The 23,196-nt window shown below is 42.1% G+C and overlaps 2 protein-coding genes across 5 annotated transcripts; one reads left to right on the top strand and one right to left on the bottom strand.

The window, feature by feature from the left end:
* Positions 1–2,237: 2,237 nt before the first annotated feature.
* Sprtn (SprT-like N-terminal domain) lies at positions 2,238–16,412 on the bottom strand. Of its 4 annotated transcripts, none has more exons than XM_004854653.4 (5): positions 15,817–16,400; positions 14,484–14,583; positions 8,763–8,891; positions 5,621–5,879; positions 2,238–4,163 (listed from the first exon to the last, which is right to left on the bottom strand). In XM_004854653.4, the coding sequence occupies exons 1-5, from the start codon at positions 16,032–16,034 to the stop codon at positions 3,433–3,435; spliced, it is 1,437 nt and encodes a 478-aa protein (XP_004854710.1). In that variant the 5' UTR covers positions 16,035–16,400; the 3' UTR covers positions 2,238–3,432. The 4 variants fall into 4 exon arrangements, with proteins under 4 accessions (XP_004854710.1, XP_087038017.1, XP_087038016.1 ...); XM_087181891.1 differs by having other exon boundaries at positions 16,326–16,372; XM_087181890.1 differs by lacking the exon at positions 8,763–8,891 and having other exon boundaries at positions 15,817–16,401.
* An 11-nt stretch (positions 16,413–16,423) lies between these two features.
* Exoc8 (exocyst complex component 8) lies at positions 16,424–22,394 on the top strand. The gene has a single exon (XM_004854657.3). It carries the CDS (start codon positions 16,575–16,577, stop codon positions 18,729–18,731), a length of 2,157 nt encoding a protein of 718 aa, XP_004854714.1. The 5' UTR covers positions 16,424–16,574; the 3' UTR covers positions 18,732–22,394.
* Positions 22,395–23,196: the final 802 nt, after the last annotated feature.

The raw sequence follows: 23,196 nt of genomic DNA, 5'->3' as shown, positions 1-23,196 counted from the left end.
ACCTGCCTGGCAAGTGCAAGGTCCTGAGTTTGATCCCCGGTGCCAAAAAAAAAAAAAAAAAAAAGCCTCAAGGAAGAATGTTGAGAGTAAGAACAAAGGCAAACCACTTAAGCACCAGGATCCATACACCACAGAGACCACAATAACAGGCGCCACACTGCAGGGCCACCTGGGCACCTGTCCTCCATCAACTGTTTCACATTGAAACATTTTGATTTAAAAATCCCTTAGGCTTTGGCACAATGGAATGCTATGAGGCTTTTGTTGTAGTAGTTTCCCTAACCAACTTAGAATTTCTAGTTAGGATATAAACTTGCAGTCTACAAAAGCATAACAAGGTTTTCTAAAGTTTGTTTTGCTAGGGAATAGATAATGCTGATTTAAAAACACCAGGTTTTTATAGAAACAGTCCGTGGCCTATCATCTCAAAAGGAGGGGCCAGAATCACCAGCTCTGCTATTAAGATCATTAAGTTTGCTCTAAAGGGGAAAAATAGAAGCAAAACCAAAAAAACAAATTGATAGCTACGACTCAGATTTAGGGGAGTAACCGTTCTTAGGGTGTAAGTTTTCAACAGACACTATTTTCTTGCCAGCAGCCCTCTCATCCCTACTGTGTGTCTCCATGCTTCCTACATCTGTCCTCCATCCAGCCTGCCCTAGAGCTTTGCAACAAGTCTGGCCGGCATGTGAGCCTTGCCAAGGGGTACCTGAGTCACCAGGTGCTCTTGATCAGGATCGCACAGTGTATGGTGCCTGCCCTCAAACTTCTCTTGGCCAGGTCAGTTCTGCCTGCAGTCTTTCTGCCCTCTCACCCCTTGCATTTTACCCATGCTTCCTTTTTTTTGGTACTGGGGATCAAACTCAAAACCAATTCTGTTTGTGACCCAAATTCTTTGCAAACAAAAGTGTTTGAGAACTGAAGTACCACTGTAGTTGACCCTATAAAATCACTTTTGAATGCTTTTCTACTATTAGAGGAGATATAGCTGTCATATTTAGCTCAAATAGCTGTGGGTGGGTCAATACTAGGATTGTCTTCATATTTACAGTATAATTGTGGATTTCTTCTCTAGGGTTAAGGCACATAATTGGTTCTCATGGTATGTTAACACCCAACTTGCACTGTATGATGCTACTGTAACTGATTTGCTAGATACGATTGTAGCTGACTTGTCTTATAGCTGATTAGCTAGATACTACCGTAGCTGATTTGCTTGATATTGGTCACATAATCGTTGAAGCATGTGAAGATAAGGCAACAAAAGGCCACCGAGTCCCTGCGCTTGAGAGGCAGGTGGTGTAACCACTGAGCTAAATCCCCAGGTTACCCACGCTTCCTTTAATAGCAGAGTCCCTCATCTGCATGTGCTCTGCTAGGCCCTTCCCACCTTTCACCAACCTAACTCCATTCACAGTGGACTTGACTTGGACAGGGTCTGCTCCAGCACTGTCCCCCGATGTCCTGGGCTACACACAATGGTCTGTCCTCAGGCTCTTCCACAGCACTAGGCAGAAACCCTTGTCAGAGCGCTCACCAAGTGCTCACTGAGGTTCATCAGCCTGTCTCCCCCACTAGGCTGGCTGTCATGCTCCCTAAAGATAATACACTTCACAGACTCAAAATTTTGGTTTTACTAAAAATATATTTATTGCACTTGTTAAACTGATGTTAACAGTATATATTTAAAAAACATATTTTAATAGTCATTTATCTATATACTATTTTTTTTAACTTTATGCTTTAATATCAAAACTTCATCCAATTAAGACAGGGTAAAAACAATGTTAAGAATGCTGAACAACTGGAAAGGCTCAGGCACTGCTAGGATGAGTGTAAACTAGCAGTATTTACTAAGGCTACATAGATACACCCTGTGACCCAGCAAGCCAATCCGTGTGTATTCCCAACAGGACTAGGGGATGTTCTTAGCAGCATTATTTCTAACAGCCCCAAACTGAGAACCGTTTAAACGTTCATTAATCTTACAATGGATAAACCATTCTATATTCACACAAATACTACAGAGCAATGAAAATGAACTGCTACATACACCAACAAAGATACTTTATAAAGCTTGAAAAATAGGCTAAAACTAACCTTTGGTAACAGATGAAAATAGTTGTGCTCTTGGGGATGGTGAGCATGGTGGGCACTGGCCAGAAAAAGGCAAGCACAGGGAAGTCTCCCTGAGCAAGACAAAGGTTTTAATTTTTAAGTCACACAGGTAAACTCTATGCAAATTTACTCTGACTTTATTCAGACTTGTGTACCTTACCACATACAAATTATATTCCAACAAAGAAAAAGGACAACTGAACAACTAAGGTTCTGGCAAATAGTACAGCTATGGGCAAGAAGTAAATGGATCCAAATATCTTTGTCCCTTTGCTGGAACACAGAAAGGAGTGATTGCATTTGCAAAAAGAATACATTTTTAAGTGCATAAATGGTATTCCTTTTATTATAATGGTTTTCAATTTTGGCTGAAGGTTTGAAATACTGTTTGGCAGATATTTTTGACTCCCATGAACTAGGCAACTTTGTTATGCTACACATACCAGTTACTTGCCAGCACTCAGCTTTAACCACTCATTTTGCTAAATACAGTACTAATAGAAAATTAAACTGGATATGGAATGTGGCCTACAGAATTATAATGGCTATTGTCATTAGTAATACTCCAAAATAAATTTACTTATTTTACTATTTTGTTTATCTATTTTCACCTAAAATCTGCTGCCAACTCTAGTTAAGGGTGAAACAGAAAAAATTCTTTGAAATATAGAAAATTCATTTCCTAAGCTTTTGGGCAAAATTAGAAAGACAAAAACCTTGAATACTCTAAAAGAACTTTTCCACTTTGCACTCCAAATTGTTTTTGGTAAGTTTGACACTGTGAAGATGAACATCAGTCCAGGGAAGTATGTTTTAATACTATTACTTAAAGAAATATTCAACTTAACCAAATACTTGACAAGATTGCTAACAGAAATTGTACAAATAAAAAGATTAACACATGTAAAGATCTTCAAGAGCAAGAAAAAATAAAAGTACTTAAAATTATCCATGCAGAATAAACCCTGGCCTACAGTGCAAGTAAGGCAAGAGTGAATGTAGCACTCTGACATGTAAAAAAAATTTTTGTTTTAAAAAAAATGGGGCATACGTTGCTCAGGCTGATCTCAAACTCCCATCTTAGCCTCCTGAGTAGTTGGGACCATAGGAGTGCCACCATGCCCAGCTGGAGAAGCAAATACTGTTAACTACAATCTCCCATATGTATAAATACAATAGAACATTTGTGCTGGTGTGTGAACTGGATCCTAACCTTCAGACTTAGTGTCAACCAGAACTTCTCTACCAGCTGGCCATTTATTTGTGTGAAAATAGAGGCAGCAGGTGAGATTCGTTTTTCAGACTTTTCAGCTTCTAAACACTGATGGCACTACCTTCCAGGCAGTGGTCTAGGTGCTCGTTAATCTGTGACTCCACAACGTCAGTCTGACACACTGGACAGCTGACCAGCTGACTCTGACTGCGTAAGCTGCTGGAACTCTGAGTTGTAGCTGTAAAGTGTGAACTACTATTTGGCTCACTCCTATCACTTTGTAGTTGTTCTTTCTTCATAAAGGTGTCAAAAATGCTTTTGTCTTCTAGCCTGGGTCGTTTGGCTGGGAACTTGTCTTTGGACCCATGTCCATACTGGGATGCAGTTACAGATGCCGAGGCCATCACTTGGGAGGGATTTCTCAGGGATGTCTTAGAAGATGGAACCTTCCTTTGAGAATTAGAAGAGACTGAGTGTTTAGTGATGTCACCAATGGTTCCATTTTTCAATTGGGATCCGTTCACACTTCTGAAAGACTTTAGGTTGACAACTGAGACTCTGGGAAAGTAGGTGCTTAGGACACTTTGGTGTACAGGAGGGACTTGATGAGGAGAGTTTTCACTTGAACCATTCTGTTTGAATTTCACCTCGATGGTAGAATCAGATCTTATAGCACATGCTGAATTGTCCTGACTTAAAAGATCTTGGGATTCATTGATGGCACGTGAGGCAATCGATTTCCCAGATGAAGATGGATTCCTCACCTCTTCCAGAACATACCCTTTCCCACTGAAAGGGATTAGCGGTTGTGCCTCACTTCTATTGGGCTTATCTGCAAAAGAAGCAAATAAGACTTTTCCTAGACTCAACATTAATGCAGTAACAAACACTAAGTAATGCACAGTCTTCTCAAAATGAAGAAAATATTTCTTTCTAACTTAAGAGCCATACAGTAATTACTCATCAATGGGAGAAGGTCATCCTGGGAAGTCAGATCTCTGGTATTGAAAGAATAAACGCAGAGTCCTCTCATTCAGATAAAAAAAACCTTATCATGCCAAAGAACAATACCCAAGAAACAATGACTCCTCCAAAAGGGGTTTCTTTCCTCTATATTTAACTCCAGAAGGGAAAAACCTGCTACCTCATTGTCGTTCTTCCTATTCACAGAACAAGATCCAGCCCCTCACACAGAAGTTTCTATGGCTCCCTGACTATACTGAGCATTTCAGATTTGGGAAACACAGCTTGCATTCATGGGCCCTACTGCACCAAATGACACTTCCTAAGGGAAGGAACATCAACTACATCAACCTGTTAGCTCCTCAAAAGACGGTGACTCTGAGCTCCACAGGAGAGGGGAAGAGCCTAAAGATGAAATACTAACAAATATATGTCATATCCCTTCCCATTCTCCTCCCAGTGAGCACATGGACAGAACCCAACCGATAGGAAGAAGTATAGTTAGGACTTACATTTCAGGAATTACTTGAATTGCTACTTTTATGTTAATAATCTCTTTGCTTTCTATTTCCTAACTACTCAGCAAAGTCAAGACAGGGAAAGGAACTCTAGCTCAAATACTGTCATGGGAACTTTATACTTTCACTTTTTTTTTTTTTCCAGCTTGAAAACTTTGCTTTATTGGATTTGCATTTCACTTGAGGCAATTTTTCAAAAATTGCAATTTCAAGGGTAGGCCTACCCAACATCTCTCGGTCTTGACTACATGGAGTAGGCTGTCAGTGTCAGCCCCTGGCACCTGGAGTCTTTGAACCCTTTCTCAATACAGGACTCACTATCATCGACCACTGCCACTGTCACCAATGTGTTCCACAGTGTGTCTTTGACTCATTTCATTTTATTTTATTTATTTATTTTTGGTACCGGGGATTGAACTTCGGACCTTGCGCTTGCCCAGCAGGCGGTGAAACCACTGAGCCAAATCCCTGGCCCCAACTCGTTTCATTTTAAACAGGCAACCTCCAAAAATATACGTATTTTTTGCTTTTTTGGTACCAGGGATCGAACTCGGGTCCTTGTGCTTGTGAGGCAGGCTACGGAACCACTGAGCTAAATCCCTGGCTATTCTCTTACTTCTACATAAAGCAAAATATATTTTCCTAGCATCACTTCATGGACAATGGAATTTTCCCTCAAAGCTACACTTGAATACTTCTCCACTACAAACAGCGCTCCGGCTTACTTTGATACCAGTTCTCCAGAGGGGCAGTACTGTTTACATTGGCTATGGTCACAGAAAAGATAGAAGAGTATGTGTAAAAGTACCTTTATTCTCCACTGTTGATACAGGCTGCTTTGTCTTTCCTTTTCCTTTTTTGGAGTAATTTTCTGGTTCCTTGATTTTTATGTAAGTGCCTCCACAGGCTTTCTGGTGCTCAGCCCACCAGGAGTCATGTGCAGAGGGTGCCCTGTTGGTGGCACGTTTCACATAGCCGTAATATGGCTGTTTGTGCTGACATGGCCCATTGCAGCGCCACCAGTGTCGGCGGTACTCCTCCACCTCACTGTGAAATGTGTGGTGTACCTGGGTAGAGAGGGAGGTTTCAGCATTCAGTAAGCAAGTTAGCAATTGTAAGGGAAATACTTCACATAAGCAGTGTTTTTTGTAACTTTCCATTTCCCAGAGATTTCTGAAAAGCTCCTGGGGAAAGAAAGCTAATATATTTAGAAGTTCAGAAGTGCATTTTTCTTTTTTTTTTTTTTTTTTTTGGTACCGGGGATTGAACCTGGGACCTTGTGCTTGTGAGGCAGGCAGTGGAACCACTGAGCTAAATCCCCAGCTAGAAGTGCATTTTAATAGGAGACAGTAGCAGTTAATTTAATACTTTCTAAACTGTAAAGATAGAATGTGAGATAATTTTTTTTTGAAAAAAGCCACAACTCTATAAATGCTGAATGCTTCAGAAATAAAATATTAAAATAATAAAAAATTAGGATGAAGACAAGATCTAATACAACACTGTAAGAATCATTCCCTGGTTGGGGATGTAGCTCAGTGATGGAGTGGTTGCCTCCTGTATGTGAAGCTCTAGGTTTGATCCTGACACTGAAAATAAAAACAAAAAGAGAAAACGAAAAGAATCATTCCTTCTGCTAAACTTAAAAGTTCCCTATCAGTAACAATACCAACAGCTCTGAAGGACCAAACTCCTGTCAATGCCTGACCTAACACAGCATCTTTGCCAGTGAAGCCTCTACTGTGCTCGCTTTCCAGAGTCTCAAAGCTCTGCCTGTGTCTCAACAGTGAGCTTTAGGGGGTAATACTGTAGCTGTTCACTGCTATTTCTCTTAACAGAATTTGAATGTTTTCATGCTGGGTCACCAGTGATCAGTGGTGGGCATGGGGAACATATCTGCTGACTGAGCCACTAGAAAACACCACGTACTGAATCAAAGTTCTCTGTAAATATGCTTTTCAGTTCTTATGTGACATGACTTATTTTGCTTTCTAGCTCTAGATAATGTCTTACTTAGAACCTGAGCAAAAACCAAGAAAGAAAAAGTTCTGGCGGAGAGAGTCAGCACCCTCAAGCACCTCAGCAGTGAGGCATGCACAAGGCTGAAAATTACTCCTGTTGGGCTGCAGCACAGTGAAGAGCTCGTGCTCAGGATGAAAGGGGGGCAAGGTTCAACCTCCTGTACTAAAACAATTAATTATGAAAATCACTACTCCTAAATCACTATGTGGAACCTTCTCAGTGGAATATTATTATTGGTATAAAAATAAGGAGCACCTACATATATATCATTTTTCTAATCAAAAAGTATTAATTTTCTGGGGTTTTTTTTTTGTTTTTGGTACTGGGGATTGAACTTGGGACCTTGCGCTTGCAAGGCAGGCGCCAGAACCACTGAGCTAAATCCCCAGCAGTTTTAACTTTCTAATAAAATATTCTTTAAGAAAGAATGGTAAGCTTTCTTCTGTAACACTAGTTTTATGCTAGCTCTCCATCATAAAAATTTCTATTACTTGGCATGCATGTAAGTACAAATTATACTAGGGGCAGAAAGGAGTGAAGGACATTAAATTTTAGGGCAGAGGCATGTAAATGCTGCCCTCTCTACTGTATCCAAACTTTTCACTTAGTAATTCTTTAGCAAAAAAGGGCAGGGAATTGAATCTGATTTGTTTCCAACTCCTATGACTCCTACAACTTGGGCATAAGGTTTTTAATGGTGTATCATACAATGAAATTGCTCTAGGTAGCTTGATACAACGGGACATAAGCTACACTAATAAGGGCTGCTCATTCCACAAAACCTCCCCTAAATAAAAATACAGATACTTGGGCCGGGGATTTAGCTCAGTGGTTTCACAGCCTGACTCGCAAGTGCAAGGTCCCGAGTTCGATCCCTGGTACCAAAAAAAAAAAAAAAGTGAACCTCTTTGCTGGGAGGACTCAGAGGAAGAAAGTTTGGTCCCACTGGAAAGATACTGAGCCTTGTGGTACTTATGAGGAAAGGCAGGGAGGTCCAAAGGTCAGTTAACAAAAAGCAGGACACAATTAAGGGGTTGGGGGAGACAAGAAAAAAGAACAGTCAGGTTATTTAATAAAATGAATACAGTGATTGACACACACTCATATTTAATTAGTATTCAAGCTGTACAAAAATGTTTACGTGTTTCTTCTTTAATCCTACCTCCTCACAAGGATCCTTCAGGCAGGCACTGTTATTACCCCTAGTTGCAGGTGAGTAAGATAAGGCAGAGAAACACTGGATAGATTCAGGAAAATCATTAGCAGAGCAAGATAGGATATGAACCCAAGTAACTTGTTACTTAAGTCTTCTTAACCGCAGGCTTTGCTACCTCCTATGACTATGCAGAGATAGGAATCAAAAAGACTTCTGAATGGTAGCAGAATACAGGATGCATTCAAGGAGACTACAATAAGAAAACCAAGTGAAGAAGTTGTCACAAGAGCCCAGTACTGCAGGCCTGAATTAACTATGCCTGAAATGTTTACCTACCTAGACTCTACTGTTCTAATGTGTGGGCGTGGAAAGCCAATTAGCTTCCTTAGGCTTCTTGTTCACTGCTGAAAATTCTCAAAGGTATTTGTTTTTATCTACTCCAATACACACCCACAAGTACTGGGATCAAACCCAGAGAGCTCTACCACTGAGTTACATCCCTAACCATTTTTATTATATACATTTTTTTCCTTTCTTTTTTGCAGTATTGGGGATTGAACCCTAGGGCCTTCACACTGAGATATGATCCCAGCCCTTTTAGACAGGCTGGCCTGGCTGGCCTCAATTGAAATCCTCCTATGTTAGCCTCTGAAGTAGCTAGGATTACAGGTATGAGCCACTGTACCTAGCCAGTTCCCTATTTTTAATTAAATCTCAGAAGTTACTGAATAAATAACTACTAAATACCATAAACATCTGAGACTTTATATACCGTAATATTGGCTCCAGTCAGGCGATTGATTCGATGCATATGTTTACAAAACTCTGGACCATGTCCTTCCCGGTCTTTATCATTATTAGTGATAAATAAATAGGCATGTATCATTTCATGCAAGAGAGTCTGAAACAGAAAACAATTTTGTTATAGCACTTCTGGAAATAAGAATGCTTTTTATTACTCTACTTATGGTCTTAAACATCTATAAGCATATATTCACAAAACTTTGTAAATATCCAAAACTCTGAAGATCCTGGATAAACAATTCTCTGCTCCTAGAAGACCTTATTGAATACAAAGCAAAATCTAGAAGAAAAGATCAGTAAATTCACCTACATAAAAACTTAAATTCTGATGGGAAAAACACTGTAAGTAAAAAGACAGATGATTATGTGTGCAACACATAGCACAGGCTATTAAATCTGAATGTACTATAAAGAGCTCAAATGTCAACAGGAAAATGATAAACAGTTCAGTTTTTTTTGGCACTGGGCATCAAATTCAGGACCTTGCGCTTGTGAGGCAGGCAGAGGCACCACTGAGCTAAATCCCTGGCCCAACAGTTCAGTTTTAAAGTGGGAAAAAGCTGGGTATCATGGCATCCACCTGTACTTTCAGCTACCTGGGAGTCTGTGGAAGATCATTTGAGCCCAGGAGTTCAAGAATAGCCTGGAAAACATAGAAAAACCCTGTCTCTTAAAAAGAAAAACAGATAAGCCAGGCACAGTGGTGCACACCTGCAATCCCAGCACTCTAGGAGGCTAAGGCAGGAAAATCACATGTTCAAGTTCAGCCTGGGGAACTTAAGTGATTTACCAAGACCCTGTATCAAAATAAAAATAAAAAGGGATTCTTAATGGGTTCAATCCCCTGTACTACAAAAATAAAGATAAATAGTCAGTTTAAAATGTCCTGGAGTTCACAGAAAAAGAAGTATAAATGACCCATAAACATATTAAAATGTTCAACCTAATTTATAAAAAAGAGAAAGGCAAGTTAAAACACTAGGATACCATGTCTTGTTCATCAAGATTGGTAAAACCAGAGAATGACACTGTTAGTAAAGCTAAGGGAAAATGAACATCTGCATATACGGCTGGTGGAAGTACAAAATGGCACAACCGCTGTGGAGAACTTCACAGCATTTAACAAAATTACAAATACATTTACCACTTTATGCCAGCAATCCCTAGATAAGCATGAAAGGCTTATGTACAGGTGCATTCACTGTGGCATTGTTTATAAAGGACCTCAAGTATTCATCAAGTATTTACCAAGAGGACCTCAAGTATTTACCAAGAGGACCCTGGCTGAATGTACACCCACAAAACAAAATTCAACACAGCCATAAAAAGAATGAGAAAGATCTCTAGAAGTTGGCCATGGTGCCACATATCTATAATCCCAGCTCTCCAGACACTGGAGGATCGCTGTGATTTCAAAGCCAGCCTGGGCTACATAGAGAGATCTGTCTCAACCACCCCCCCCTCAAAAAAAAGATCTCTAGAAAAGGATGTGGAGAAAGCTACAGAGTGTACTGTTTTAATGAAAACAGAAAAACCACATTGAATTCTGTACAAGAAATGTGTTACAGGAAAAGGGAATAAAAGTAGATATAAATACTTGCAAAGCAGAAAAAAGAAATAAGAAACTAATAATTCCTATAACAGGTAGGGAGAATAGAGAAAGACAGATATAGAACAAGATTTCTCTCTATATTTCCCTTCTATAGTTTTAGAGTTCCGAATCATGCAAAAGTTTAAGATAATAAAAATAATTACTCCAGGGCCAGGGATTTAGCTCAGTGGCACCGTGCCTGCCTTGGAAGTACAAGGTCCTGAGTTTGATCCCCGGTACAAAAAATAGTAATAATTACTCCACATAAAAGTTTATACAACAAATTAACAAATGCTCTTAAGGTTCCTTGAGTTTTTATGTTTTAAAAAAGTACGAATATTGTCTTTTTGAAAAATAAAAACTTGTGCTTGCTTCAGCAGCACATATACTAATATTGGAACGAAAAAAACTCCAAAAAACCAGGCTGAAGGTATGGCTCAGTGGCAGAGTGCTTGCCTAGCATTCCCAAGGGCCTGAAGTCCATCTCCATCACAAACAAGCAAGCAAACAAACAGACCATAAAGATCTTCAAAAGCATATATTTTCTCTCTCCTCCCCGCCTCCTTTCTTGTACCGGGGATGAACTCAGCTCTTTGTGCTTATGGGCCAGGTGGTGGAACCACTAAGCTAAATCCCTGGCCCGAAAGCATATTTTCCATAATTCTGAATAATATGTGTAGGAGTGTGCACGTGCATGGAATACTAGGGTTTACTAAGCAGCGCCCTCTACCATTCAGCTATATCCCTGGCCCTTTTAAGTGAAATAGGGTCTCATTAAGTTGCCTGAGTGGCCTCAAATTTGTAATTCTCCTACCTCAGCCTCCCTAGTAGTTGGCATTAGTCATGCGCTACCACACCAGGCTCCTGTAACTGCTACGATCATCAGTAATTTTTTTAAAAAAAGAATTTGTGGGGCTGAGGATGTAGCTCAGTGAGCAAGCACTTGCCTGGCAGGAATGAACCTCTGGGTTCAATCTCTGACAGTGGCAAAAAAAAAAAAAAAAAAAAAAGAAATTTCCCTCAGAAGAACAAGACTGAATAGCACAAATAAATTTTAGCCCTATAAAATTATGCTTAAAAATACATGAGAATCAAATATTTTCAATTGGTCATTGAGAAAATACCCACTTTAAAATTATCAACTGCGGGCCGGGAATTTAGCTCGGTGGTTCTGCTGCCTGCCTCACAAGTGCAAGGTCCCGAGTTCGATCCCCAGTACCAAAAAAAAAAAAAAAAAATTATCAACTGCACTTCTTAAAAGGAACATTATTTTTTGAGTCAATGTCAATGTCACTCTATTCAGAAAACTCAAATTCAAGAAAGGCTATTCTACATTTCAAAAGCTTCTCAACAATCTGTTTCTCACAAAGGAGAAACAATTTTTTTTTTTGGTACCAGGGATTGAACTTGGGCCCTTGAGCTTGTGAGGCAGGGAGCCAAACCAATGAGCTAAATGCCCAGCCCAAGGAGAAATAACTTTAGGTTCATAACTTTTGGTTCAATGTAAACATCTTTTTTGCGGGGGGGGGGGGGTACCAGGGATCTAACTCAGGACCTTGCGCTTGCAAAGCAGGTGGTGGCACCACTAAGCTAAACCCTTGGCCCTCAATTTAAACATCTTGCAAATAGCACAAGGCAATATTTTTATATCTACCAGTATCCACATTGAGGCTAGATTTGAGGCTCTAGATAGCATACCTGTTTCCCATTACGCTTGTAATAAATTCTGGTCCTAAATATGTCACAAGTTTTCTGACCTTCCAAGTTACTCTTACTCCTCCAGCCAGGAGTAGTCTTTTCTCCTATCTCTACTTGTCAGGAGTCTAGTAGGACTCTAGGCCTCAGCTTTCTAGGTTCAACTGGCAAGAATAAGTTGTAGGGCAGTATGACAAAGCTGAGCAGCAGTGAGTTAGGGAAACTGAAAAGTAAGGATTATTAATTAAGCCTGTGTCATGGGACAGGTTACACTTTGCTCCTCATTCCTAAAGTAGGATGTGCTAATATTTAGTTAGGGCTATGGCAAAGGCTACAGTTGAGCTAGTCCAAAGTCTGGTATAGAAAAGGTGCTCAATAAAGAACGAGTGGTAGGAGTGGTGGTGGTGGCCATTATAAAATCTAAATTTATAAGGCTTTTCTTGACTTCCTAAGCCAGATAGTCTTTTCCTTTCATGAATCTCATTTTTATGATTCAGTTAATGCTTTATAGACTAGAATTTCCCTCCTATTCTTGCTCGATTTAATATTGCAACTTCCTGCCAATAGGAAATGCTCACTTGAAACCATTACCACACACTTTTATTCTCTCAACCACTACTTAAAAAAAAAACTGAACCAGGTGTGATAGCGCACATGCCTGTAATCCCAGCACTTGGAGGCTGAAGCAGGGGGAATTGTCTCAAGTTCAAGGTCAGCCCAGACTACACAATGAGACCCTTTCTCAAAAAAAAAAAAAAAATGTTCACGTGCTTAATCAGTACATATTCCTTAAGCAACTCCTCATCTATTAAGCTTCCTGGTAAGGGTGATTTGGTTAATCATGTTTAATTTTTTTGTTTTATGCATATTATTTTTTTCGACGAATTCATCAAATTACTAAAAGGGTTGTATTAATGTCTGCAACCATAATTGTGGACTAGTTGTTTCTGTTAATTTACTTCCTGTCTATATATTTAAAAGCTATATTATTACATTTAGGGTCATTATGTATTTTGTTCAATAGTTTAACGTTATAAAAATGTCCCTTTTTTTCCTAGTAAAACTTCTTTCCTTGAAATTATTTGGTCTGATACTAATAGAGATGCAATAGCTTTCCATTGTATTTGGACGATATGCATGTTTTTCTTTTTTTTGGTACCAGGGATTGAACTCAGGACCTTGTGCTTGCGACACAGGCAGCAGAACCACGGAGCTAAATCCCCAGCTCGTGATATGCATTTTTCTATCCCTTCAAATCTAACATACATGTGTTTACTGTTAAGTATGCCTCTTTTAATCTAGTCAAATATCTCTAACAAAATAGTCGTCCACATTAAATATAATTAGTGTTTATGTCTTTTTCTTTAGGTCACATCAACTTTGTCCTTCGGTCCTTGTGTTTCATTAATCAAATGTTTCTAATATACCATTTTACATCTAGTATCTCTTTATTCTTTTTAAACTGTAGTATAAAACATGTAACATAAAATTATCATAATCACTTCTTTTTCTCATGGGATGGGGCAGACCATTCCTGGGGGTACTGCAATATGAAGTCAATGCACGGAGTAGACAGAGCAAGCTTTCTGCTTCAAAATTCCATTTAACATACTGCCTTTGGATAGTGCACATATCAAGACATTCAACTGATCAGAACAGGTGCGACGCCTGATTTTAACCAAAGGCTGACCTTGTATGCTTTTATGTGTACGACTGAATAGTGTTAACTATGTCATTGTTGTGAAATCCATTACCTATTATTATCCTTTAAAGTTCCATTCCTCAGATTTCCTAGCATGTTTTAAGCAATTTCTACCTAATGCAGACAATTTCTACCATCCCTGTGCTGTCTTGTGCAAATTTTTCAAGTGATAGAACTGGGGCAGGACAAGTTACACTGGATGCATCTTGGAGACTTTCAGGTATCAACTAAACCCAATCTGGAGTAAACTAGGTCAGCTCTACAGTGAAGTGTACCTCCAGACTACTTCTGCTGCCAGCTCAGGTAGGTGTCCTGGGAGGGCAGCAGTGTGGTGGTCAAACAGTGGATAATCCAAATTTGTATGTGTCAACGGGAGCACTCAGATCCTAAGTTTTTCTCTGCTTCTAAATATGTAACTTAAACAAGTTACTTAACCTCTCTGAACTTTAATTTCCTCATCTATAAAAATGAAGATAACCCACAGTGAACATAAACATGGCTGATGTAGAGATTAAATGAGTGAATATGCCTGACAGCCTTTCTTAGCTTTGCAGCATTATAACTATACAAGGTATTTATTATTTGCTCCACAATTCAAGTTTGTATTAAGGGAAAAGCAATTTTAAAAAAACATACAGATTTATTCACAGAAGACTGACTATAAATTACTGAGCTAAGAATCAAGCTTATAAAAAGAATACCTCTACAAGATCTTTTCTTGGTCTGAACTTTAAAAGGGGTTCACTGATACGGATGGAACACATTCCGCCACGGCCTTCATAGCTGCAAATCCCAGCACACCTGGAAAACAATTACAATGTGTTACATTTACCAAATACACATGAAAGAGAAACAGATAGAAAAGCAAATCTTTACTCCTCCTCTGGCAGTTCAGACTAAGAGGATCCTGCCCCCATGTGTCCCCCCTCCCCCATGCTGGGGATTGAACCCAGGGCCTTTGGAAGGAGCTATATCTCCAGCCCCCCTTTTCTTGAGACAGGGTCTTGCTAAGCCTCTAAGTTGCTCAAGCTGGGCTCAAACTGTGATCGATGCTCTTGCCTGAACCTCCCAGGATTACAGGAGTGCACTACCACAGCTAGCTCAGATAGCTTTCTTTTTTTTTTTTTGAGTTTTGAAAGATTATTTATTTATTTATATATATTTTTTCAGATAGCTTTCTTAAGTGTCCATCTTCTTGGGAGCAGAACTTGCACCGCGCTCCAGTAAAGAGGCTGCTGCCATTATTGTGGCTGCCCTTACTCTAACAGCTGCAGTGCTCAAAGAGGACGGTCACCCCAGGGACCCAATCTCCTCCCCAGCCAGTCAGCAGCAGCAGTAAACCATAGCTGCGATGGCACACCTGAATGAAGAACTGTACTCTAAGAACAATTTGATAGCCTCCCTTACTGTAGCTTGTTCTGTATAGTTTCAAACCACGCCCCGTGTGACACCACAGAACACCTCAACCCTAACTTCATTCATATGCTGGGGCACGTTACTGTTTCAAAAACTTAAGAGGGTAAAAAAGGGACCCTAGTCTTGAATAGCATCCTCACTGAGGGTCCCCTAAGTCCAGCACACTCTCGGGATTGAGTCCTAGGTGTTCACACGTCTTGAGGGACCTTGGGTCCTTGCACTCTCGGGGCCGGTCTTAAGGGTCAGGTCCACTAGACCTAGGGAATCTCGGTTTTGACACTCTCAAAGTAGGGGTCTAGGAATGAGATCCATAGTTCTGAAGTTCCTGGGTCCTGGTCCTCTTGAGGCAGGGTCCTAGGAATCAGGTCCACATGTCCTGAGGAATCCTGGGTCTCCACACTCTCAGGGCCAGGTCCTAAGAGTAAGGTCCAGATGTCCTGGGGGGACTCTGGGTCCTGGTACTGTTGGGGCTGGTTCCAGCACACTCCTCGTCACGGTGTCCTCCGGCCAAGCCCTCAAGGACCCCGGGGGGCCTCCTTTCCGGAGGCCCCAGGGAAAAGAGGAGGGGCACCATCGACCAGCATTCCGACCATACGGGCGGCGCGCAGGCTCACTCACAGCGTCATGCGCGGGCTCCACTTCACCTCCACGGCCCCCAGCCGACCCCAGAAAAAGCAGTCGTTGAACTGCACGAATAGGCCCTGCAGGTTCGGGTTGGGGTCCAACAGTTCCCAGGACGGGTCCACCAGCGACAGGGTCTCCCGCGCTGCGCGCTTGGCGGCCCGCGCATCCCACTCTTCCTGCAGCCGCAGCGCGACCGTCAGGTCCTCATCCATCGCGCTGCCAGTTCCCTTCACACCCTCGACTACACCGGCTTCATGAGACCTCGGGCCCCACTTCAGGGCGAGCGCGGGCTCGTCCGGAACATAAGCACTAGGATGCGGGGGCTTCGCAGCGAAAGGCAGCACAACGCCGACCGCAGGCAGTGGCCGGGTAGGGTCCCACAAAACCGGCTACCGCCTTTACTCCTCACTGATAGTCTCACGCCCTATGTCACGCTCCGGCTAGGCGCAGATCCCAGCCGGCTCCTAGTTCCACAGCGATGCGCACGCGCCTTAGTCCGTTACCGTTTCCGCGCTGGTGTCACAACCGCACTCAAGTCCAGCGCAGGCGCAGTGTGCGACGCCAGTCTACTGTGCCGTCACTGCGCGCGACGTTTGGCCCCGGCGCAGGCGCAGTGTCCGACGCCCGTTCTTGGCGCAGGCGTCCTCGTCTTGCTCACGTTCTGCGCCGTCAACCTCCGGGTTCCGCGGGGTTTGGGTGGGGTCAGACGGCGGCCAGTGACAGTGACTGTGGAGGCTGGCGCTGCAAGGGCGATGGCCTTGTCGGACAGCGGGGCGAGCCGCCTGCGGCGACAGCTGGAATCGGGGGGCTTCGAGGCGCGTCTGTACGTGAAGCAGCTGTCGCAGCAGTCGGACGGGGACCGCGACCTGCAAGAGCACCGGCAACGGGTGCAGGCTCTGGCGGAGGAGACTGCGCAGAACCTGAAGCGCAACGTCTACCAGAACTATCGGCAGTTCATCGAGACGGCTCGGGAGATCTCCTACCTGGAGAGCGAAATGTACCAGCTTAGCCACCTGCTGACCGAGCAGAAGAGCAGCCTAGAGAGCATCCCGCTGGCTCTGCTGCCCGCCACTGCGGCGGGGGCCGCCTCTGGCGAGGACGCACCAGGCGCGGGTGCCCGGGACCGCCGACGTGGCCAGGCCGGCTTCCTGCCGGGGCCAGCGGGCGCCCCGCGCGACAGCCCCAGCGCCGGCGAGGAGGGCAAGCAGCGCACGCTGACCACGCTCCTGGAGAAGGTGGAGGGCTGCAGGCACCTGCTGGAGACGCCTGGGCAGTACCTGGTGTACAACGGGGACCTAGTGGAGTATGAGGCGGACAACATGGCTCAGCTGCAGCGAGTGCACGGCTTCCTCATGAACGACTGTCTGCTGGTGGCCACCTGGCTGCCCCAGCGACGGGGCATGTACCGCTACAACGCGCTGTACCAGCTGGACGGCCTGGCTGTGGTCAATGTCAAGGACAACCCACCCATGAAGGACATGTTCAAGTTGCTCATGTTCCCTGAGAGCCGAATTTTTCAGGCAGAAAATGCCAAAATCAAACGGGAGTGGCTGGAAGTGCTGGAGGAAACCAAGAGGGCCCTTAGCGAGAAGAGGAGGAGGGAGCAGGAGGAGGCAGCGGCCCCACGAGGGCCCCCACAAGTGACTGCCAAGGCCAGCAACCCATTTGAGGAGGATGACGATGAAGAGCCGGCTGTTCCTGAGGTAGAGGAAGAGAAGGTGGACCTCTCAGTGGAGTGGATCCAGGAGCTGCCGGAAGACCTGGATGTCTGTATTGCCCAGAGGGACTTTGAGGGAGCTGTTGATCTTCTGGACAAGCTGAACCACTACTTAGAAGACAAGCCCAGCTCACCTCCTGTGAAAGAACTCAGGGCCAAAGTGGATGAGCGTGTAAGGCAGCTCACTGAGGTGCTCATGTTTGAACTCTCCCCAGATCGCTCATTGAGAGGTGGCCCCAAGGCCACTCGAAGGGCAGTTTCTCAGCTAATCCGGCTGGGCCAGTGCACAAAGGCATGTGAGCTGTTTTTGAGAAACAGGGCAGCAGCTGTGCACACTGCAATACGGCAGCTCCGCATTGAAGGGGCCACTCTCCTCTACATTCACAAGCTCTGCCATGTCTTCTTCACCAGCCTGCTGGAGACTGCAAGGGAATTCGAGACGGACTTTGCAGGCACAGATAGTGGCTGCTACTCTGCTTTTGTGGTCTGGGCAAGGTCAGCCATGGGCATGTTTGTGGATGCTTTCAGCAAGCAAGTGTTTGACAGCAAGGAGAGCCTCTCCACAGCAGCAGAGTGTGTGAAGGTGGCCAAGGAGCACTGCCAGCAGCTGGGGGAAATTGGGCTGGACCTCACCTTCATCATCCATGCTCTGCTGGTGAAAGACATCCAGGGGGCGTTGCACAGCTACAAGGAGATCATCATTGAAGCCACCAAACACCGCAACTCGGAGGAGATGTGGAGGCGGATGAACCTGATGACTCCTGAGGCCTTGAGCAAGCTCAAGGAAGAGATGAGGAGTTGTGGGGTCAGTAACTTTGAGCAGTACACAGGCGATGACTGCTGGGTGAACTTGAGCTACACAGTGGTTGCCTTTACCAAGCAGACTATGGGCTTTCTGGAAGAGGCGCTGAAGCTGTATTTCCCTGAGCTGCACATGGTGCTTCTCGAAAGCCTGGTGGAAATCATCCTGGTTGCTGTTCAGCATGTGGATTACAGTCTGCGGTGTGAGCAGGATCCAGAGAAGAAGGCTTTTATCAGGCAGAACGCATCCTTTCTGTACGAAACAGTCCTTCCTGTGGTGGAGAAGAGGTTTGAGGAAGGTGTGGGGAAACCTGCCAAGCAGCTCCAGGACCTGAGAAACACCTCTAGACTCATGCGTGTGAACCCTGAGAGTACAACTTCAGTGGTCTGATGTTTGGGTCTGCTCATGTGTGTGCATAAATATTGCTTATGTGTTATTTATATTTATGTTATTACATTAGTGTATCCATGATTGTTTCAAACAGCTCAAAAATTTAAAAATGCCTTCTAAGAAATGTAAAATCAAAAGGAGAAAAAAGATATGGTAATTTAAGTCAAATAATGAAAATATCAGAATTATTACAACATACTATCTATGCTTTTCTTTTAAATTATGCTGATTCTTTAATGAACATGTTACACTGCAGTACTGTAGCTTATCTTTGAGTCAAAACATATTTTCTCATATTATGCAGCACCAAGAAAAAAGTCTATAAATACATAGTTTATGTTGTGAAGTTTCCCAGTCCACTAAAGTGTTAGTTTTCTTAAAGGGTACAGTGCCATCTCAGACCCTGCCTCATATATTTGTTGTCCTTAAACAATTGTTGTCATTGAACAATTTGGAAAAAAAGGAGTTGGAAAAATTTGTTTTAGGATAAATTTTACTCAAAAGAACTATTTCTTGAAACTAGCTGTGTGTGGATGTCATATACTCCCATCCTTATAAAATATAAGAGGAAGCTTTCATGAAAACCAGGAGCTGGAGGCATGGTGGCCCGTGCCAGTAATCCCAGTTACTGGAAAGGGTAAGGCTGAGGATTGCAAGTTTAGGGCCAAGGCCAGGCCAGGCAATTTAGTGAGACCCTATCTAAAAAAAAAAAAGTTGGAGTTGTAGTTCAGTAGTAGAGCACCCCTGAGCTCTATCCCCAGTGCTAAGGGGGAAAACAAAAATAAACAGAAAAACCACCTCAAGCATTTCCATAATTTGAATAGCTGATTATTTTCAGTTGCTAATTAGCAGCTTGATACTGTTTGATTTGGAAGCATCTACTTTGAAATTGGAAATGGTAAAGCCCCCCCCCGGGGGGCGTATTTCTGAAATATATAAATTTCTAGCTGGAGCTTTTGTCTTTGTCATATTAAATAAAAGTAATAATAAAAACAGGACACATTGAGGAACCTTGGTAGTAGCCAGTGACTTTCAGGCCTCCATCCCTTCAGGGTAGGTTATATAGTAGCTCAGTCTGCAGGCAAGTGAAAAAAGTTTCCATTGAAATCTTTATGTAGATCTCAGGGTCTGGATGGATGAGAAGTTAGAAAAAAATGCAGATCCTACTGGTTTTTTTTTTTGGACCGGGGATCAAACTTGGGACTTTGCGCTTGCAAAGCAGGCAGTGGAACCACTGAGCTAAATCCCTAGCCCTAGATCCTACTGTTCTCAAAAATGACTACTTTAAGTGGAGATTTGTATTGGGTTCTCTTTGTGACAAAGTAAGAGAACAGAAATGAGACCCATATACCCAAGTCTCAGGCAAGAAGAAACTTTTTGTGACTCCTAGAATGCGCTGTGCTGCATTTTCTTTTTTTATTTTTTGGTACCAGGGATCAAACTTGGGACCTTGCGCTTGCAAGGCAAGCGCCAGAACCACTGAGCTAAATCCCCAGCGCCATACATTTTCTTTTTTGAGACAAGGTCTTACTATGTAGTTCAGGGTGGCCTTGAACTTACTATGTAGTCCTGGTTGGTCTTGAACTCACAGTGATCCTCTTGCTTCAGCCTCCTGAGTGCTGGGATTACAGGCATACCATCATGCCTGGCCCATTTTCTTGTGAATGCTTTGGGTTTAAAAGGACTTCAGATTATAATGTTTAATTCATATTGCTTAGTAAAACAAATAAGAAACGTTAGCTTCCCAGAATTTCTAAACTGTGCTTCCATTGTGTATTAACATTCTTCATTTGAAAGAACTGTTCTTGCTGAGATTTGTTTCTTTTTCCCCTAGCATCTTGTGATTTTTTTTTTTTTTGCATCTTGTGATTCTTTTCCTTAAGTGCCATTTGTGATACCCATGATTTCTAAAGGTCATTTATCTGAATAAAAATAATGGTATTAAGACTGAAAATTATGTGAAACCTAAAGTGGATTCGGAGTAGTGACTCGGGGTTATAACTTTTTAATTACTCAGATGCCAGACTAGCACTTTTCTTTTTAGCTGTCTTCCCCTCCCCACCCCATACTGGGATTGAACCAAGGGCCTTTGTACTGAACTACATCCCCAGCCCTTTTTTAAAATTTTGAGACAGGGTCTTGCAAAATTGGCCAGACTGGGCTCGAACTTGTAATTCTTTTTTTTTTTTTCTGGTACTGGGGATTGAACTCCGGTCCTTGCGCTTGCGCAGCAGGCCCAAAACCACTGAGCTAAATCCCCGGCCCAGAACTTGTAATTCATTTTAAGCTATCCATATTTAAATGTATACTTTTTTTTTTTTGGTATCAGGGATCGAACTCGGAACCTTCCGCTTGCGAGACAGGCAGCGGCACCACTGAGCTAAATCTCCGGCAAGTTATCCATATTTAAAAAGTCAGAAGGGCCATGGGAAAGAGTTTGCCAATAATCTCACTACTCTGGGAGGTTGAGGCAGGAGGATTCCAAGTTAAAAGTCCAGCTTGGGCGATTTAGTGACTTAGTGAGACCTTATCTCAAAATAAAAAATAAAACTGCTAGGGATATAGCTCAGTGTGAAGGCCCTTGGTTCAATTCCCAGTACCACAAAAACAATATAAATAAAAAGTTGAAAGGTATTAGAATTTTCTTTTTTTTTTTTTGGTACCAGAGATCGAACTCGGGTCCTTGCACTTTCGAGGCTGGTGGCGGAACCACTGAGCTAAATCCCTGGCCCAGGATTTTCTTTAACTAATTTTTTTCACATATCTAGGATTTTCTATATACCATAATTGGATATCTTAGCTGAACAAAGACAGTTATACTTTTTTAAAGATCACTGAAAACTTGAATATTATAAAATTTTGATTATTATGATTATTTTGTGCCATTTACCATTTCTAATATATTGTAGAAATTTTGAACTGTGTAAATATATGGCACAGAGTCTGCAAAATGATAGTTCCGAAAGTTCCTCTTAAGGCATGGAGTTGTGAAAACTTAAATATGTATTCTCAGATATATAAATGGTTGCTTCTTCATAAAACTGCTTTTTAAAACTGGAAGTACAGAATTTTCTTCTGTTAAGAATTGGTGTGTTCCTTAATGACAACTGTAGCTGAAGTATGCTTTGGTGAATCAGTCAGTGTGAGAAGTTGATTAAATCTTGTAATGTGCCCCTGTGCTGGACATAAAAAGTTAATGCTGGGGGGTGGTGGTTCAGAGCTCTTCTCTCTAGTCATTGTCTCATTAGACTCCAGAATAAGTTCTAAAATCAAATCCAGAAATATAGTACATGCTGAATACCACTTAGAATTATGTTGTTTGCTTCAAGCATACCTGTCACTGGAGCTTAGGATCACAGGCTTGATATGATTAATTACTGCTTGGAAAAAAGACACTGTGGAATTAAGTCTTTTTGATTAAAGCTTCATTTTACTTAAGTGCTAAAAAGTTGCTAATTTTTTTTTTGTTTAAAATACTACCTATAGTTTAATTTTCATTACTTGTATCTTGCAACTTGACCTCTTACCTAGGATTGGGAGTTTGGGTCTTAACATGGAGTATTAAATCAATATATGTAGATTTCACTTTTGATATGCTGTTATAAGGAACTCTGAAATGTTTTATAAAATAAAGCTTTAAAATGTTCTTACACTGGATAAAAATTGATATTACACTGTTATATCGATGTTCACTAATAAGGATTTAACATTCTTGTGTTCCTATTGCTAAAATATTCTTTGTGGGGTTTTTTCCTTTTATTTATGTGGGGAGGATAGAAAGCTGTTAGCTAATTTAAATAAGCATTCTGCTTACTGAAAGAATTGTGAATAAATGAGATCTCAGTTGTTGTTTTTTTTTTTTGGTACTGGGGATTGAACTCGGGTCCTCACGCTTGCGAGCCAGGTGCCAGAACCACTGAGCTAAATCCCCAGCCCAGATCTCAGTTTTTTAGGGATTCTCTTGAATGGGAAATTCCAGATGTATAAAATGTGAATTTACCCTTAGAAAAATCAACTTTATTCCATCTGCCCATCCCTAAATAAACAAAACAAATGAAGGCCTCAAGACCAAGGAGCTAAATGTCAAGATACTGCTTTTTTACTTTTTATTTTTTATTTTTTGGTACTGGGGATTGAACTCAGGACCTTGCACTTGCCAGGCAGGTGCAGGTCACTGAGCTAAATACCTGGCCTAGTTCTGCTTTTTTAAAGTAACATGTATATATGGAGGAAGCAGTAGCCTATTTATAAGTATTGAGTGCTGTCCTTCACAGTGACTGAAGTGTGAGGGCAGGGAGCACAAAATAAAGTCACACATGTTTTCTCCTCTTAAGATGCTTGAAAATTGGAGAAAGTCAACAGGTAAAAATTGAATAATTACTCAGCTGTGTACAGCAAGAATACTGAGGGGGAAGACAGTAGTATAATTTGAGGAGTTTGGGAAGTTCTCATGAAAGTACTAGTC

Source organism: Heterocephalus glaber, unplaced genomic scaffold, assembly GCF_053883595.1.
Source record: "Heterocephalus glaber isolate CG9 unplaced genomic scaffold, H.glaber_assembly_v1.0 deba00001472, whole genome shotgun sequence".
Lineage (NCBI taxonomy): Eukaryota > Metazoa > Chordata > Mammalia > Rodentia > Bathyergidae > Heterocephalus > Heterocephalus glaber.
Note: the sequence above shows the minus strand (reverse complement) of the source record. Positions and strands in the feature narration are given on the sequence as shown.